This window comes from Cannabis sativa, chromosome 8 (assembly GCF_029168945.1).
Source record: "Cannabis sativa cultivar Pink pepper isolate KNU-18-1 chromosome 8, ASM2916894v1, whole genome shotgun sequence".
NCBI classification, from domain to species: domain Eukaryota; kingdom Viridiplantae; phylum Streptophyta; class Magnoliopsida; order Rosales; family Cannabaceae; genus Cannabis; species Cannabis sativa.
The window spans coordinates 47,774,593-47,791,827 of NC_083608.1; the positions used below are offsets into that span (position 1 = coordinate 47,774,593).

A 17,235-nucleotide genomic window follows, 5' to 3' on the forward strand; every position below is an offset into this window, starting at 1 on the left:
GTTCCATATACATAGAGAGAGACATTTCTTAAAAACTAGATAGAATACTTGCTATATCATCTAATAATTAATGGTTCTAGATTTCTAAAAAAAAAAGAATATCTCCTAATAAAACTATATAACAAATTTTGAAAAAAAAATTATATCCAACGTTATTAAAATTGCCACACATTCTACTTAAATTACTGAAAAGCTTTATTATCTTCCATTCTTAAGTCAACAATCTTGTTTCATTTTCTCTAAACATTCCAAAATGCATAAAATATAAATACAATTAACAACTAATAAAATTATTAAAAGCTATTTCTAATGAGACTTAGAGTTATTAATAAATAAGAAAAAACTTATATGCTAAAAATGTCTTGTTCAACAAAACAACCATATCATTTAAAGTGGCCAAAATTTCAAAAATTTTATTCAAATAACTCTAACTTTAATACTCGAAAATTTACAATACCACCGACCAAGTCAAAACACAAATTCTCCAATGGACAACTCGATAACATTATGATATTTCTAAAAATAAAAATTAATATTAACCGTCATAAAAAATTATCAAATATTAGCTTAATGTGAAACTTTAATCACTAATACCAAAAGGTAAAATTGGCCCATAACAAACAATTTAGACAACATGTTTTCTTAAAAAAAAATCAGAGGTATTATAAGTAACAACACCTAATATAATAAAATCTTGTCTTACATTGCATATATTTAGAAATATTAAACATGGCTAGTAATTAATAGTTTTTTTTTTTTTTTCGATTTGATAGGCAAGAATCATGGTAATGATAATCTTCATGATATCGTGCCAAGAGAGGGGCGGAATATCAGCAAGATAACACAAGGATTAATTGAGGAAGATTTGACTTTAAATGTCAATAGTAATGGAAACTTTTTTGATTCTACTATTACCACAATGGTTGACTCAAAGAGAAGAAGACCCGATTCCACTTGGGAAATTTGATTTTCTATACTTAGAAAATCAAAAAATTTTTTCCCTAAACCAAAAATTTAAAACCTAAAAAAACTATTCTTTTTTTTCAAAACCCCAAAAATACCCCCCTCACAATATTCTCTCTCTCTGCATCATCTCTCTCTTCCTCTATCTCACCCCAACCGCCCACCCTCACCCGAACCACCCTCACCCACCCACGTCAACCCCAACGCCGATCACCACCCTCACCTCCGTCGACCACGACCCCAACCCCTCCGACCCCAACCCCAACCCGAAAGAGCAACCCCAGTCTCTGAAACTTTTTTTTTTTTCCTGCGATTTGAGAGAGGGAAGAAGACAGAGGTCCGATGGTCGGACCTTGGGGGTCCGATGGGTCCGACCATCGGACCCATCGGACCCTGGTCGGACCCATCGGACCCCCAAGGTCCGACCGTCTTTTAATTTTTTTTTTCTGCGATTTTGGAGAGAGAGGAAGAAAGAGGTCCGATGGTCGGACCTTCGGGTCCGATGGTCGGACCCATCGGACCCGAAGGTCCGATGGTCGGACCCATCGGACCTGAAAGTCCGACCGGCTTTTAATTTTTTTTTTTTTTCCTGCGATTTGAGAGAGAGGGGAAGAGAGAGGTCTGATGGTCGGACCTTGGGGTCTGATGGGTCCGATTGGTCGGACCCCATCGGACCCCATGGTCCGACCATCGGACCTGGGGTGTGGGATTCTTGGGGCCAGAAATTTAGATAGAGAGAGAAAGAGAGATAGTTTTAGTTTGGGGGTATTTTTGGGGTTTTGAAAAAAAAAGTATAGTTTTTTTAGGGTTTAAATTATTGGTTTAGAAATCAAATTTTTTGATTTTCTAAGTATAGAAAATCAAAAATGTGGTTTCGGCTACAGATGATGACATGGAGCAAGATGGTTCGAGGCTTTCAAAAAATGGGTTGGTGGGCTCTGGTTTCCAGGCCCGCCAGGAGCAATGAGTTGCTTAAGTTGGAATTGCCGCGGGCTTGGGAACCTGCGGGCCTCACAATTCTTACGAGATCTTGTGTCTCAAAAGAAGCCCAATTTACTTTTTCTTTGTGAAACTTTATGTAATAAGTCTAGTTTGGAAAGTTTAAGAGCCCACCTGGGGTTTGAAGGTTGTTTTGTGGTGGAAGCCCGTGGTCACAGTGGTGGGCTTGCTCTTCTTTGGAAAGAAGCTAGTGAAGTTGTCATTCAAGGTTTCTCTTTTAATCATATAGATGCCACGGTTCATATGGTGGGGCTGCCTCCTTGGCGTTTCACTGGCATTTACGGGGAGCCAAAAAGAGAACTTCGGTCTCAAACTTGGGATCTTTTTCGGTCACTCAAAAATGATAGCCTTCTCCCATGGTGCCTTTTGGGCGATATGAATAACTTGGGGTCGCACTTAGAGAAGAAAGGAGGAAGGAAGTATCCCGATCGACTCATTGAGGGTTTTCTTAAAGCCTTAGACGATTGTAATTTGATCGACATGCCTCTCCTTGGCTACCCGTTCACTTGGGAGAAAGGGAGAAATAGTACCGAGTGGATTGAAGAAAGACTTGACAAAGCTCTCGTCACCAATTCTTGGCTATCAACGTTTCCACAATCATCATTGCTCAACTTGGAGTTCTCAACAAGCGATCATTGCCCTTTGTTGTTAATCTTTAAAGGTAACACTCCTCTTGTTTCTTTTCCAACTTTTCGTTTTGAGAATGCTTGGCTCCGGGAACCTTTGTGTGAGAAGATTGTTGAAGGTTGTTGGAAGAGTTCGGGTTCAGCCACCATTCAAGAGAAAATTCATCAATGTGGGGAAGTATTGGGGAGATGGGGACGGGACATAACTGGGAATTTTCGAAAGCGCATCAACGAATGTAAGAGTCAAATCCGAAATTCCAAGTGGGGTAAAGATCCTATTTCCATCCAATAACACAAAGAAGGGAAGGACAAGTTGGCGGAAGTCTTGGCTCAAAAAGAAATATTTTGGAAGCAAAGATCGAAGCAATTCTGGCTCAACTCGGGCGATAAGAACAGTAAGTACTTTCATTCAATTGCTAATTCTAGGAAGAGAAATAATAGTATTTCCCGTCTTTAAGATAGCAATGGAGATTGGGTTACATGGGAGACGGGTTTGGCAAATGTTATCACTAGCTATTTCCATGATTTATTCTCATCATCTAGTGTTAACTTGGGATCGGTTTTGGATGGTATTCGGCCAACTGTTAGCCGTGAGCAAAATGAAGACCTCTTGAGAACAATTCCTGAGGAAGAAGTTAGAAACGCCCTCTTTCAGATGCATCCTGATAAGTCACCTGGGCCCGATGGTATGACACCAGCTTTTTTCCAAAAGCATTGGGGAATAGTTGGGACAGATGTGGTCAAGTTTGTTCGGGATTTCTTTGATTCGGGTCAGTTTCCGGATTCCATAAATGATACTCATATTGTTCTTATACCAAAGAAGAAAAATCCCTCCCAAATGGGCGACCTTCGGCCAATCTCGCTTTGTAATGTCATTTATAAAGTCGCCTCCAAGGTAGTGGCCAATAGAATGAAGAATGTCCTCAACTTTGCTATCTCAGAAACTCAGAGTGCGTTTATAGCGGGAAGACTAATTTCAGACAACATTATGGTGGCTTTCGAAGTCATGCATTATTTGAAAAGGAAGACTACTGGAAAAAAGGGATACATGGCACTTAAACTTGATATGAGTAAGGCTTATGATCGTGTTGAGTGGGGTTTCTTGGAAGCTATTCTTCGGGTAATGGGGTTCAATAATCGATGGATTGGTTTGGTTCTAAGCTGTGTCAACTCGGTTCAATACCATGTTATAAATAGTGGTCAGAGACTGGGGCCGATTACTCCAACCAGAGGAATCCGCCAAGGGTGTCCTTTGTCTCCATACTTGTTCATTGTTTGTGCGGAAGGATTCTCATCGCTGATAAGGTCTTTTGAGTCGTCTCGATGGCTCACCGATTGTAAAGTGGCTAGAAGCGCTCCCACCATTTCCCATCTCCTGTTTGCAGATGATAGCTATATTTATTGTCAGGCCACTGATGAAGAAGCAAGTCGTGTTCTTTCCCTCCTTCGGTTATTTGAAGATGCCTCGGGTCAGAAAGTTAATCTCCATAAATCTTCAGCCTTCTTTAGTTCCAACACGAGTTCGGTTACAAGAAGTCGGATTTGCAACTCGATGCGTATCCAAGAAGCTGGGGTGGATAGTATGTATTTGGGTCTTCCTAGTATTGTGGGCCGCAACAAAAATGCTGTCTTGGGTTTCTTAAAAGAGAAGATGAGGAAAAGGATCAATAGTTGGGAAGGAAAATTCCTCTCTCGGGCTGGGAAAGAGATTCTCATTAAATCAGTGGTTCAATCTCTTCCCTCATATGCTATGAATGTCTTCTTACTCCCGGTTGGAACTTGCAAGGAACTCGAAAAGATGATGGCTAGTTTCTGGTGGAAGTCTAATAACTCTTCGGGTAGTGGAAGTGGTATTATTTGGATGAATTGGGATAGATTGACTAAACACAAATTCGAAGGTGGCATGGGATTCCGATGCTTGCGGGATTTTAATCTTGCAATGCTTGGCAAGCAGGGTTGGAGATTACTGTTTCGTCATGAATCCATAGTGGGGGAAAGTCTTCAAAGCAAGATACTATCCTCATGGGGACTTTCTTTCTGCAGAGCTCGGGTCAAATCCAAGCTTTGTTTGGAGTAGTATCTTTGCTGCCCGGGATGTTGTAAAAGCGGGGCTGAGGAAAAGGATTGGTGCGGGATTGTCTGTGCAAATTACATCAGATCCATGGCTACCTATTGTTGATCGAGCCTCTCCAATTCCTGTTGTGCCAGGCCTTGAACACTTCACAGTAAATAGTCTCTTCCAAATAAACAATAGAAGTTGGGATGTTGATGTGGTAAGGGATTTATTCTCTCCTGAAGATGCTTCTATAATCCTTGGAATTCCCTTAAGTTCGGTTGATGCAGACACTTGGTATTGGGTCGCTGAGAAGAATGGTTTTTATTCAGTTCGTAGCGCTTACCATTTGCTCCAAACTCTAAAGCACCCGCCGGGCTTGTCGGAACCAAATATTAGTTGGAAGATTCTATGGTCTCTTAAGGCACCTCCGAAAGCTAAGGACCTTGTTTGGAGAGCGGCCTCTAATTGCCTCGCCACCAAAGTCAACCTTTGCATCAAGAAGGTTTTGATCGAAAATACCTGCCCCATGTGCGGAGTCTTTGCTGAAACCGAATTGCACGTTCTGGTTACATGTACCTTCGCTTGGGCGTGTTGGGAATTTGCTGGTCTGGCGGCTGCAAACCGAGAAGCCTTTTCTCTCGGTCAATGGCTAACTGATTCTTTTAGCCGATTGCAAGGGGAGCTCCATAGCAGAGTTGCCATGATGTGTTGGGCAATTTGGTGTGCTCGTAATGATCTCATATGGCAGCAGCGATCTCGTAGTGTGAAGGACGTGGTTAATTTTGCTAATTCGAGTCTTGATCAATGGTTGAAAGCTCAAGGAAAGGGTAACATTCCCTTGTTGTCTCCTCTCAAAGATGGAGATGGTGCGGAGCTTTGGTTGAAGCCGAGTGTAGGAATCAAGCTCAATGTCGATGCAGCCATTTTTGAAAGTTCTTCAAAGTACGGGTTCGGGTGTGTTGTCCGAGATACTGAGGGCACCTTGACTGTTGCCTTTGCTGGTGTGAAAACTGGCAGCGTGTCCCCTGAGTTGGCCGAAGCTATGGGCATTCGGGAAGCATTGAGTTGGCTGAAAAATCACCCCTTTTCCCAAGCTATCGTCGAGACCGATAGCCTTGTGTGTGCTGAATCCATTCGTAGTGCAGAGGTGTTCGCCTCTTCCTTCGGTTCAGTGGTGGATGATTGTAAGAAATTTCTTGAAAGTTTGAGTAATGTGTCACTTTTGTTTGTTAAGCGTTCTGCGAATTGTGCTGCGCATTTTGTTGCCCGGCACTCTATTTCTCTTGCTGAACGCATGTTTTCTATTAATAGTGTTCCTACGGACTTGATGTCTATTCTTGAGAGCGATTGCTCGATTTAATAAAGAACACTTCTTTCAAGAAAAAAAAAAAATTTCTAAAACAAGAATTAGTAAATAGTGTTAAATACATTAAAAATAATATTTTTTTAGTACTCATGAATCAAGATCAATTATAACATGGTTAAAAATAAATAGAATAAAATTTAAAATGCATAAAAAAATTATATATATTTTTTTCATCTTGTATTAAAATAGTATTTTTCTTCCATTTCAAAATAAAATAGATATTATATCAAAATAGTAGAAAAAATATTATACTAAAAAAAATATTTAAATATTTAAAATGTAACTAAATAAAGGAATGAGATTTCTTACCTAAAATAATAATAATAAAAAAGGAATTTTTTTATTTTTACACTTCTAAATAATTTTTTTTTTTTTGCACTTACAAAATTTTATATAGAAACTCCTATAGCAACTAAAATTGTAATCAAAATTCGGATAACAACTCATATAAAAATTATTGGAGAAACCACAAGAGAAACTCAAATTGTAAATTTTTTAAAAAAAAAATTAAAAAAATAACATATAAGGTAAATTTAAAAAATTGGATTAGTTTTTTTTTTTTTTTGAGATGACTTCTAGGAGTCGTTAGTTAGGAGATGTTACTTTGGTAAAGTTTGTGTTGTGTTGGTGGGACTTATATCTTTTCATTTCCATGATAGCTGACTGTGTAACAATTATATAAAAACTACTTTATAATATCATAATTTATTTTTATATAACAAAGTAATTTGTTGAGATTTCATATGTTGGCTGAACACACCACCAATACAATTAATATTTTTTATTTATTTATTTATTTCAAACACATTGATATTGATGTTTAATTATTTATTTATTTATTAATAATATTTGTTTGCAACAAAGTCTCAATTCAAATTGGATAAAACGTCGATATATTGGACGGTGTGGGGCTTGCTTTCATGTACCCAACGGCTTAAACAATAAACAACCCACCTATAATATCAAATATATACTTCACTTATTTTTTTTTATATTAAGTTAAACTCAAAAATTTACCAATATATTTTACTTTAATTATACTGGTATACATACTATATGGTTTTTTTTTTTTTTTTAGAGTAACCGATACAGGTTAAAATAACAAAGGTAACAAAGTTACGCAATCAGAGAAGGATTTTCTTCTATCTATAATAGTTCATTGTCTATCCTAAGAGCATGCAGAGATACCCTAGGAGAGCTAGACAAAAAAACTATAATATCAGAAAAGAAAACCTCAAAACTGAGAGTTGTCACTTCCGAACCACTAGTAAAAGCTACAAAATATTTCATTTACATTGGAAAAAAATCTATACAATAAGTTTCATATTTTAGTTTAGAGAAATATATACTAAACCACACCACTAGTTATATTATTATTATGTATAATTAATTATTAAGTTTTATATATTTATAATATAATAATTATTATAAACATACTAACTATTCATAATAAAATATATTTTGTAGTAGTACTTAGTACACATTGCTACTAACATTTAATAATTATTATAGTTTTTAATTTAATAATTATTATAAAATATGAGTGAATGCCTTCAAATTTACAGTATTACCTACCCATATATTATTTAATGAAGTTACAAATATGTTTTCCTTTATATAACAAAAAAAATAAAGAAAAACAGAATTTTGTCAACATGCAAAATCAGGTGATCAAAACAATCACAGAAACTACGTGTCGTTTCGCCCACCGCTCCCTAATGCATCTCAGATAACGCCACGTGTCGTGATGACGTGTGCAGCTTATTCTTCCCAACCAGCACTGACATACACGTGGCTCTGTTACCCAAACCTTCCCTCCCACGCAGATTCTCTGATCTCTTATTACGAAAATACCCTTATTCTCATAGCGTAAAAAGACAAAAGTAACCCCAACTGAAATTGATTCCAGTACATTACATTACGTAGATCTCTATGTAAAAATTGGTGAATCCGTATAAATACGGAGTATCTATACGTGGCCGTATACGAAGGCACTCCCTTTCCTCCCTAGATTTATGCTTCACGCCCCTCACAACTCATCTTTCTCTATCTTTATTATCTTTTTCTTTCTCTTTCTCTCTCTAAAGTTTCAGTTTTTGTCGGTGTTAAAAAACAGATCTTGCAGCTTCCATTTCCATACTCTGTGCCTGATTCAACTGAGGAGCTTTGTTTGTTGTTGTTCGTCTCCGTGGAGGGTTTAAATTATTGGGAAAGAGAGAAAAAAGAGATTTTTAGGCTAAATTGTGGGGGGTTTTGGATCTGAATTGGACAATGCTATTATTTTTGTTGAGTCAATTCAGGTGATTTATGGTAGTAATAGTTGGAGGTTCAGTGCTTGAGGTTTCAGGGTTGAAATTACAATTGGATTTGGAAGAGTGCATGAGGGTTTTGGTTTGTTGTGTTCTATGTTTGGTAAAGGATTTGGGGAGAAGAATAAGGTGGGATTGTTCGTTTGTGATCCGGAGCTGGGGTAGATGGGGCAAATGTGGCTAATTTGTTCTGGAATTTAAAGGGTTTTATTTTTTTCTTCCTATTATTATTGTTTCGGATCATACCTACCTGATCTAAATTACCGGCAAATAAGGTTTTTTAAACAGTTTGGGTCAAATTTTTTTATTTTTGCTGAGAGATTTGTAGCTTTGAGTTTTTTATTTTCTTTATTCTCGAGAAAAAGTAACCTTACCAAAAAATTGAAAAAAATGCAGCAGGATCACCGTAAGAAGGTGAGAATTGTTTATGATTTTCCCATTTATACCAAAATTTGGATTTGATTTTACTTTGCTAATATCTTAAATTATACAAATACACTGTAATCATATTTATAATTATATATGTTCATTTTTGGTGTTTAGAGATTTTGGAATATAACCCTTTTGTGTATTTTGATTTTGTGGGATTTTAACGAATCATCTTAGCTGGTATGAAACATAAATTATTTGTCTTGAGCTGTAATATGTGTAGGTGTTATACTGAATCTTATAAAAAGGAGTGGTTTCAATTCTTATTCTGGGCTGCTGTCCCCCCTTAATTCAATTCTTAATTTTATGCTTTCATTTCCAGCTGATTAGATGCTATTTTCATTTTGTTCTTTTTCTCTCTGTATCAATGGACCTGAACTCTTTTGGGACGCTTAACATGGTTTGATGTCTACTATATTTTGTTTTCATTCTTCTTTGATCGTAATATTATTTTCATGGAGTTAAAATAAATAATTAATTAATCCATCTTATGTAGCTTGAATGTTTTTACTTTTCTCAGTTTGCTATTTGCTGCTGGTATAGTTAATTTAGAGATTAAGATGATTAATAAAAATATTTTTTTTTTGGTGAAACTTGGTAGACTCATTCAAGAAAAGTTGGCATATTAATCTTCTTTCTGTTGATTTGCAATAGAAGTGAAATAACAAGAAAGGAACATCTTTAATATGAAGAAAGTTTCAATGAGTTTAGTACAAAAAATTGTATTTTTAGATTATATATTTTTTTAAAAGAATCCTTTCTAAGATGCCCATTTTGTTACCCTCGTAGAATTTCTGTGGTGGGTTCAATTTTTTATTGCATGATGTAAAAATTTGTGCACAAGTTTGGTGGATTCTGATAAGATAAAGGGGTTTAAATGGTGCAGAATTCAGCAGAGGTGGACTTCTTTTCAGAGTATGGTGATGCGAATCGGTATAAAATTCAAGAAGTTATTGGGAAAGGGAGTTATGGGGTTGTTTGCTCAGCAATTGATACTCACACCGGTGAAAAAGTGGCAATAAAGAAAATACACGATATTTTTGAACATATTTCTGATGCTGCTCGTATTCTTCGGGAGATAAAGCTTCTCAGACTTCTTAGACATCCTGACATTGTTGAAATTAAACACATTATGTTGCCTCCTTCAAGAAGAGACTTTAAAGATATTTATGTTGTTTTTGAGCTCATGGAATCGGATCTTCATCAAGTCATCAAAGCAAATGATGACTTGACACGAGAACACTATCAGTTTTTCCTTTACCAGCTACTTCGTGCATTGAAGTACATTCACACAGGTATCTGCCTGTTATCTTCAAGTGTTTCTATCTGTACTTGTGATCCCTATTTTGTATTAAAAAACATGTATATGTATGAATGGTATCCATAATGTGATTGACATTGTGATATTGAAGCCACACTGGTGCAACTTGACTAAATTGTTTCCTTAGTATTTCATTTTTTTTATATCTTACTTCTTGTGGTTGCAGCGAATGTCTACCATCGAGATTTGAAACCGAAGAATATACTTGCAAATGCAAATTGTAAGCTTAAAATATGTGATTTCGGGTTAGCAAGAGTTGCATTCAATGATACACCGACTACAATATTCTGGACGGTATGTCATTGAAAGTTCCTTCATGTTGCAATTTGTGCACACTACGTTGTTGTACATTTACAAATTGAGTTGATGGTTGATTTGATTGTTGTTGATACATATACAGGACTATGTTGCAACAAGATGGTATAGAGCTCCAGAGCTTTGTGGGTCGTTTTTCTCTAAGGTATAGTTTTGTATGGACTTTTTATTTTTTATTGGATGTTATGATAGTTATCTTTAAGATTTCACACTCAGAATTAGAAAGTCTCAAATCCTACTCTCACATAAGAGACTAAGTCAAAGTCATACAGAGAATTAGAACATCAGCTGGAATTGATTATTCATTCTAATTACACTTCCTTAATACTATCCTAGCCACCTAACCACTTTAACAATACAAAGAAACAGTAATTAATACAGCTAATTATACTTGGTTTTGTTACGCCTAACATAAGTCAACATTATGGTAGGAATATCATGTTAAAAGTTCAGGAGCTAATATGAATTTGCCTTAGGCTACTAGCAACTAATTGTTCTGGAGACTTTACATTTTACAATGCATAGGTGGCCATATTCAGCCTAGGTCTCGTCATCTTAACATGTGTTGAAGGAATTCATGGTTTTGACCGAGGCCTTATTTGGCTTTCGTTTTCTCGCTGTATTCTGTGTCCTTTATTGTACTGTTCTTGCTGTGTCTAATAAGTGAGTGGAATGTATCTCATATGAGCAAGTCAGAGCATAGTAAGCTACTAAATTAGAAGAAGCACAAGAGCTATATCTCTTTTAGTCGAGCCTTGGTAGCCAATGAATGGAAGGCCATTATAAATTGAACATCTTCGTTCTTTGATTTCTTACCGATTGATTTTTCCACTAGTAAAACAATTGTTTTCGGAAACAAAGTTAATGGTAGAACAATGTATTTGTCTATTGATTAGTACTTTATTAATATGGTTCATTTATTTTTTCTTTTCTACTTGTTGCTTATTACTTTCGAAAAAAAAATGTTTAATTTCAGTACACACCTGCAATTGACATATGGAGTATAGGCTGCATTTTCGCTGAAGTATTAACTGGGAAGCCACTTTTCCCTGGTAAAAATGTTGTACATCAGTTAGATTTGATGACAGATCTGCTTGGTACACCTTCACTAGATACTATATCTCGGGTAAGCAAATTTGTTAGTTTTCCCTTTCGAGTTTTTCTGCTTCTAATTTGTCTTAACGAATTTTAAAATGACCTGAACAGGTCCGAAATGAAAAAGCAAGGAGATACTTGACTACTATGAGGAAAAAATTGCCTGTTCATTTTGCTCAGAAATTTCCTAATGCAGATCCTTTAGCATTGCGGCTATTAGAAAGGTTACTTGCTTTTGATCCGAAGGACCGACCAACTGCTGAAGAGGTTTGTTCTAGTGTACATTGATGCATTAGATGTACACACTGTTCTGGTCCATACTCAGTTTTATTCCTCCCTTCCCCACTTCAATGTATCAAATTAATTGGATTTGTTGCTTTATCAGGCATTGGCTGATCCCTATTTCAAGGGACTTTCGAGGGTAGAGAGGGAACCTTCCTGCCAACCAATTACAAAAATGGAATTTGAGTTTGAGAGGCGAAGGGTCACGAAAGAAGACATACGGGAGCTAATCTTTCGCGAGATATTAGAGTATCATCCTCAGTTGCTGAAAGACTACATGAATGGAACTGAGAGGACAAATTTTCTCTACCCAAGGTTCTAATGAATATTTGTTTTGTTATTGTTTAATCTTTATTTACGTTGGTTGAAATAAGGATTTTACTTCTACATTTTCATTGACATTTGGTGTTTGTTTATCTTAGTGCCGTTGATCAATTCAGAAAGCAGTTTGCACATCTTGAAGAAAATGGTGGTAAAAGTGGTCCAGTTATCCCACTTGAGAGAAAGCACGTCTCTCTTCCAAGGTAAAATGCAGTTCTTTATCATGTAATTTTACTGGTAGTGAATTCACCAGCTCGGGGCCAAGCCAGCCCAAAACTTAATGGGGGCCAACACTTGTAAAAAAAATTATAGAAAATTTCCTCCGCCCCCCTAGCTCCGTCTATATTTGATGAGTATCACTATTAGGCACCAGTGGTGCTCAACACCATAGTATCTTGCCAGTAGTTAATAGTTTTTGATAGTGGTAATAATTTAAATATATCGGATCTTAGATTGAATTGCACCAAATGTTGGGCACCTTAGCATTTCTCATATTTTACATATGAGCATACTCCCTTACTTAAATTCAGGTGGATTTTGCCAAAAAGTTTATGATAATTGTTATTTACATTGTACATTATACTTGCAGGTCTACAATTGTACACTCAAACACTGTCCCTGCCAAGGACCAACACAACTATACATCGTCGAGAGATCGTCAAAATACAGAAGAGGCATACAAGAATTTAAAAGATACAGATACAGTTCATGTGAATGTAGCAAGGAACATGCAGGGACCTCAAAGAATTCCATTGGGTACATATTCCAGTCTGTGTAGTCACATTTTCAAGTACCCTATTTTCTTGTTTTCATGTATATGCTTTACTGATTGTTGGTTCTGCGTTCAGCCAAACCAGGAAGAGTTGTTGGGCCAGTTGGAGCATATGATAATGTAAACATTATGAAAGATTCTTATGATCCTAGAGCACTGAATAGAAGCTCGGTCCTTCCTCCTCAGGCTGTCCCTCCGACTGCCTACTATCGAAAACCTGTAATAGGCCATCAAGAGAGGTCTGCAACTGAAGCCTCCAGGGACATGTCATCACAGGTAAAACAATCCGTTCAATGTGGCATGGCAGCCAAATTAGCACCAGAGATTGCCATCAACATCGACACCAACCCATTTTTTATGACACGGGCAGGAGTCAATAAGGTGCAACAACATAACGATAGAGTCGCTATTGATTCCAACTTGTTACAGGGAAAAACTTCGTATGGTGGTATTAGTGCTGCTGCCGCCACCACCACTACTACCACCACCGCAACTGGAGCTCCCCATCGGAAAGTTGCAACTGTTCAGACTGTTCAGTATGGTATGACAAGAATGTATTAGAAAGAAAAAATGGATTACGGGTATTTTTAGCTAAAGGAGCAGGTTATGATGAGGCATAGAGGCCCCCTATGAAAGAAAATATCCAGCCCCTTTGTCATTTTATGTTACAAAGAAACATTTCATGAAATATTATACGTTCTCTCTCTCTCTCTCACAGTACATCTATGAAAGGAATGAGTAAAAATTGTTCCATAAAAGATCTATCCACGTCATCCCATAAGGATATATCTTACTACATATGTATGTATAGGTGTATAAAAAAGTTGACATTAACTTTGCCTTCTCTTATTGGTTTCTACTTGTGTCAGTTCCAGTACTCTTTCACTACATTACAACAATGAAAGTGCATAGAGTACACTGCTTCTTCTTCTTACATACATTATTACTTATCTGTTGTTCCTCAATAGTTGCATAATATTAGGTAGAAACTAGACCAAGTGCAATGGTTTTTAAAACAAGTGAAAAAAAGAATAATATCAAAGATCAATCATGCTGACACTACTTTTATTATTATTATTCGTTTGGTTTTGTAATGTGGAAGAATGGAAAGTGTTAGGACAGCCAACCCCACATAGAGAATAACATATACAGTCGAATGTTTTGTTAGTAACAATAGTAAAACACATAATTGATTGATTGGTCATTCCTTTTCTCAAAAATATCAAAGAGAAATTTGGAGATGAGTAGAATTAATGATATCCTTTTTTTAAATCTTAACGAAAAGTTAAGAACTTGATTGTTATTGTTAGATAGGTTGGAAAAAGTTGGATGAAGAAAGAAAGATAATAAGGGTAGGAGATGATGATATCATAATATAATAAAGGAAACAAGAAGTGACCTAAAACCAAAGTTGAAGAATGAGTTGGCAAATGCAAAAGACATATCCAAATCCAAATCCAACAAGGTGAGTGAGTGAGAAAAGGGGCCTTGGAAACAAGTTCTGACTCTCACACACATACAAACACATGCACCATTTCCTCCTTTGTGATTGTAATTATGGGTTCACATAATTCCATGCCATGCATGTGTCCATCATTATTCAATACTACATCTCTTCCCTACTTTTTTTTTTTCTTCTGTGTCCATCCCAAAATGGGTCCCCTTATTTCTTTCCATGTATGCTTTGTCCCAATAAATGCCCATCAAATTGGTCCTACTTTTTTTCCCACTGCCTTTCTTTTCCTAGTGGCTCATCATGGCCAATCCAAGATTTGTGGTCACTTTGTTTCACTTACATACAATACAACTATGCTGACTCTGTGGTGATGAGATTATAGGGAAAGAAATAGTCACTTTTTTTTTATTTTTATTTTTGTTCCCAACTATTATGAAATCCATGACACTATTTAGTTCTTGTTCAATTTTCCAAATACCACTTTTTGTTTTATAGACAAAAATCTTGAAGAAACAAAATCATATTAGATTAGGTGGAACAAATGAATGTTTTTTTTATATATGTTGTTTAGGAGGGTGTGTGTGTGTGTCATCAAATAAATTATTGCCATTTTCACATGCTTTGGATCACAATGAAACTCTAGTCTAGACTCTCTATAGAGTATCTATCTATGAATTTAATAATGTCTATTCCAAGGTATCTTTACACTATCATATTGTATAAAACTTTATTTTTTATTTTCAAAAATAAAATTACACATTTGGCCAAATTTTAGTTGAAAATTTTATTTTTTTTGTTGAAGTAAGAAAGACAAATACACCCATACTATTTTGGTCTTATCCATTAAAGCCAAACATGGAATTTCCTCTCATACACCAAAAGTGACCTAAGATAATAGTGAATAAATAAAGAATAAAAAAACAATGTACTTGGGAAAATGGGATTTAGTTGAACTAAACTATTATAGGTCAGTTAAAATAACCTTATCTACTAGTTTTGTACTTCACATGGGTACGGATAGGAAGTAATGAAGAAAAAGAAATATAAAAATGTTGTGTATATATGAATGAAGTGAAAAAGAAAGAGAAAGGTGTGTGGTGGTGGGATTTGATCCAAGAAAAAATGTATTTTTTTAAGTATAGATAGATAATAGATATAAGATGGGTAAAGGGAATATAATTAAAATAGATGAGAGAAAGGAAAGGAGTGAGGAGAGAGTAGTTTGCATAGTGCATTGCATGTGTGACAGAAACAAGAGAGTCTGGTGTGGTGTTGTGGCTGTGATGAAAGAGAGCCCCAAATGCCCAACACATAAAATCTTTCATACAATCCCAATGACCAAATCACCGGCTGGTTTCCCTCTTGGAAACACCACCACCCTCCTCACCCTTTCCTTCCTCCCCCACCATCTTATTAAATATTATTTTTACTTTATTATATATATATTTACATTTTCTTTTCTTTTAGATCCACCTCACTCACTTTCATAAACAACACCTTTTCTTTTTAGTATTATTATTTTACACTATAATAAAGAAATACTAAAAGACATTATTGATGCCTAGTACTTTCTTTAGTGTCATACTAATATTGGTGTAATTAAGTATTGAATCTAGTATAAATTTTAAAGAATATTACTAATCAATTATAAGGTGTCACGTATAAAAAGTGTTGGACACCACACTACTGGTGTCTAATAATAATAATTTTCTAGTAATATTTATTAAATCAAAATATATAAAATTCGATATTAAAATGCATTAATAACAATTTATATGTGCCACTTAATATTTGTCTATTTTTTTATGTAGAGAATTGATAAAGGGTGTTGTTATAACACCATTAATTATAAGATTACATTAAATACACTAACAATAATATAAAAATTTTGGAAAAATTTTGTAATACATGAACATATTGTAGTTGTTTAGAATTATCTATAAATTTACAAAAAATTTATAATTTTAAAAATAAAGTTCAAACAGTTGTTCATCACATGTTAAAGAAAAATAATTAAATGTGTAACAAAATATTTGAATTATATTTTTAATATTGTAAAATATTCAAAATTTTTAAAAATTATAATAATAGTACTAAATAATTACAAAATACACAATTATACAAAAATATTAGATTAAAGACTCATGAATATTAAAACATATTGAAGAGGTCCCTAAAAAATCTTTTTAAAGGAGTGTATTATAAATTATAATTTTAAATGGAATTGAGATTTGATCAAAGGACATTAATAATACTCAAGAAATTATCAGAATTGTTGTATCATAGTAAAATTTAATAATATATATATTTTTCAATAAACTTAGCAATTTTATTATCATAAAAATTATCAGGATTGTTGTATCATAGTAAAATTTAATAATTCTATACATTTCATCTAATAATTATTATAAAAAATTGTTTATAACTACTTGTGAAATAAAACATTATAGTAATGGTGTGGGGTCACATGTGCTTAATAATTTGCTTTATTTATTTAATACAATCAAATTAGTGACTAGGTGAAGATAATAATCAACATAATATCCCTTTTTAAACAACTAAACTAATCTAATCACAAGCTATATCTAATGTATCAATCTAATAAATGTGTTTGATATTTTATTGGGTTGAGTTGAGTCCACATGGTGGAGCCTATTGTCATGAGATCCATCCATAATCTTTTCTTCTTCTTTCAAATGCTAAATACCATGAATGGTGGTGATATTCTAGTCAAATTGTGTTATTAGAATATTAATAATGATAATACTTAATTAGGGAGATTTTGTCTCGTGATGTACTTTCATGAAATGTATTTCGTAATACATTAAATGAGTCTCGGGGTACATTAGATGAGTGTCAGAGTATGTTACTATTTTTTAATTTTAATTACCTTTAGATCAATTTCAGCCCTTAGATTAAATAACT

At 34.9% G+C, this 17,235-nt stretch overlaps 2 protein-coding genes across 2 annotated transcripts; both read left to right on the plus strand.

The window, feature by feature from the left end:
• Positions 1 to 1,926: 1,926 nt before the first annotated feature.
• Positions 1,927 to 6,004, plus strand: LOC133030657 (uncharacterized). The gene is made up of 3 exons (XM_061103468.1): positions 1,927 to 2,824; positions 3,047 to 4,543; positions 4,632 to 6,004. The coding sequence occupies exons 1-3, from the start codon at positions 1,927 to 1,929 to the stop codon at positions 6,002 to 6,004; spliced, it is 3,768 nt and encodes a 1,255-aa protein (XP_060959451.1).
• A 1,954-nt stretch (positions 6,005 to 7,958) lies between these two features.
• Positions 7,959 to 13,713, plus strand: LOC115701163 (mitogen-activated protein kinase 20). Its single transcript, XM_030628872.2, has 10 exons — positions 7,959 to 8,733; positions 9,635 to 10,043; positions 10,236 to 10,363; positions 10,470 to 10,529; positions 11,361 to 11,510; positions 11,591 to 11,746; positions 11,865 to 12,076; positions 12,184 to 12,285; positions 12,672 to 12,838; positions 12,931 to 13,713. Exons 1-10 carry the CDS (start codon positions 8,710 to 8,712, stop codon positions 13,413 to 13,415), a joined length of 1,893 nt encoding a protein of 630 aa, XP_030484732.1. The 5' UTR covers positions 7,959 to 8,709; the 3' UTR covers positions 13,416 to 13,713.
• The last annotated feature ends 3,522 nt before the right edge of the window (positions 13,714 to 17,235 follow it).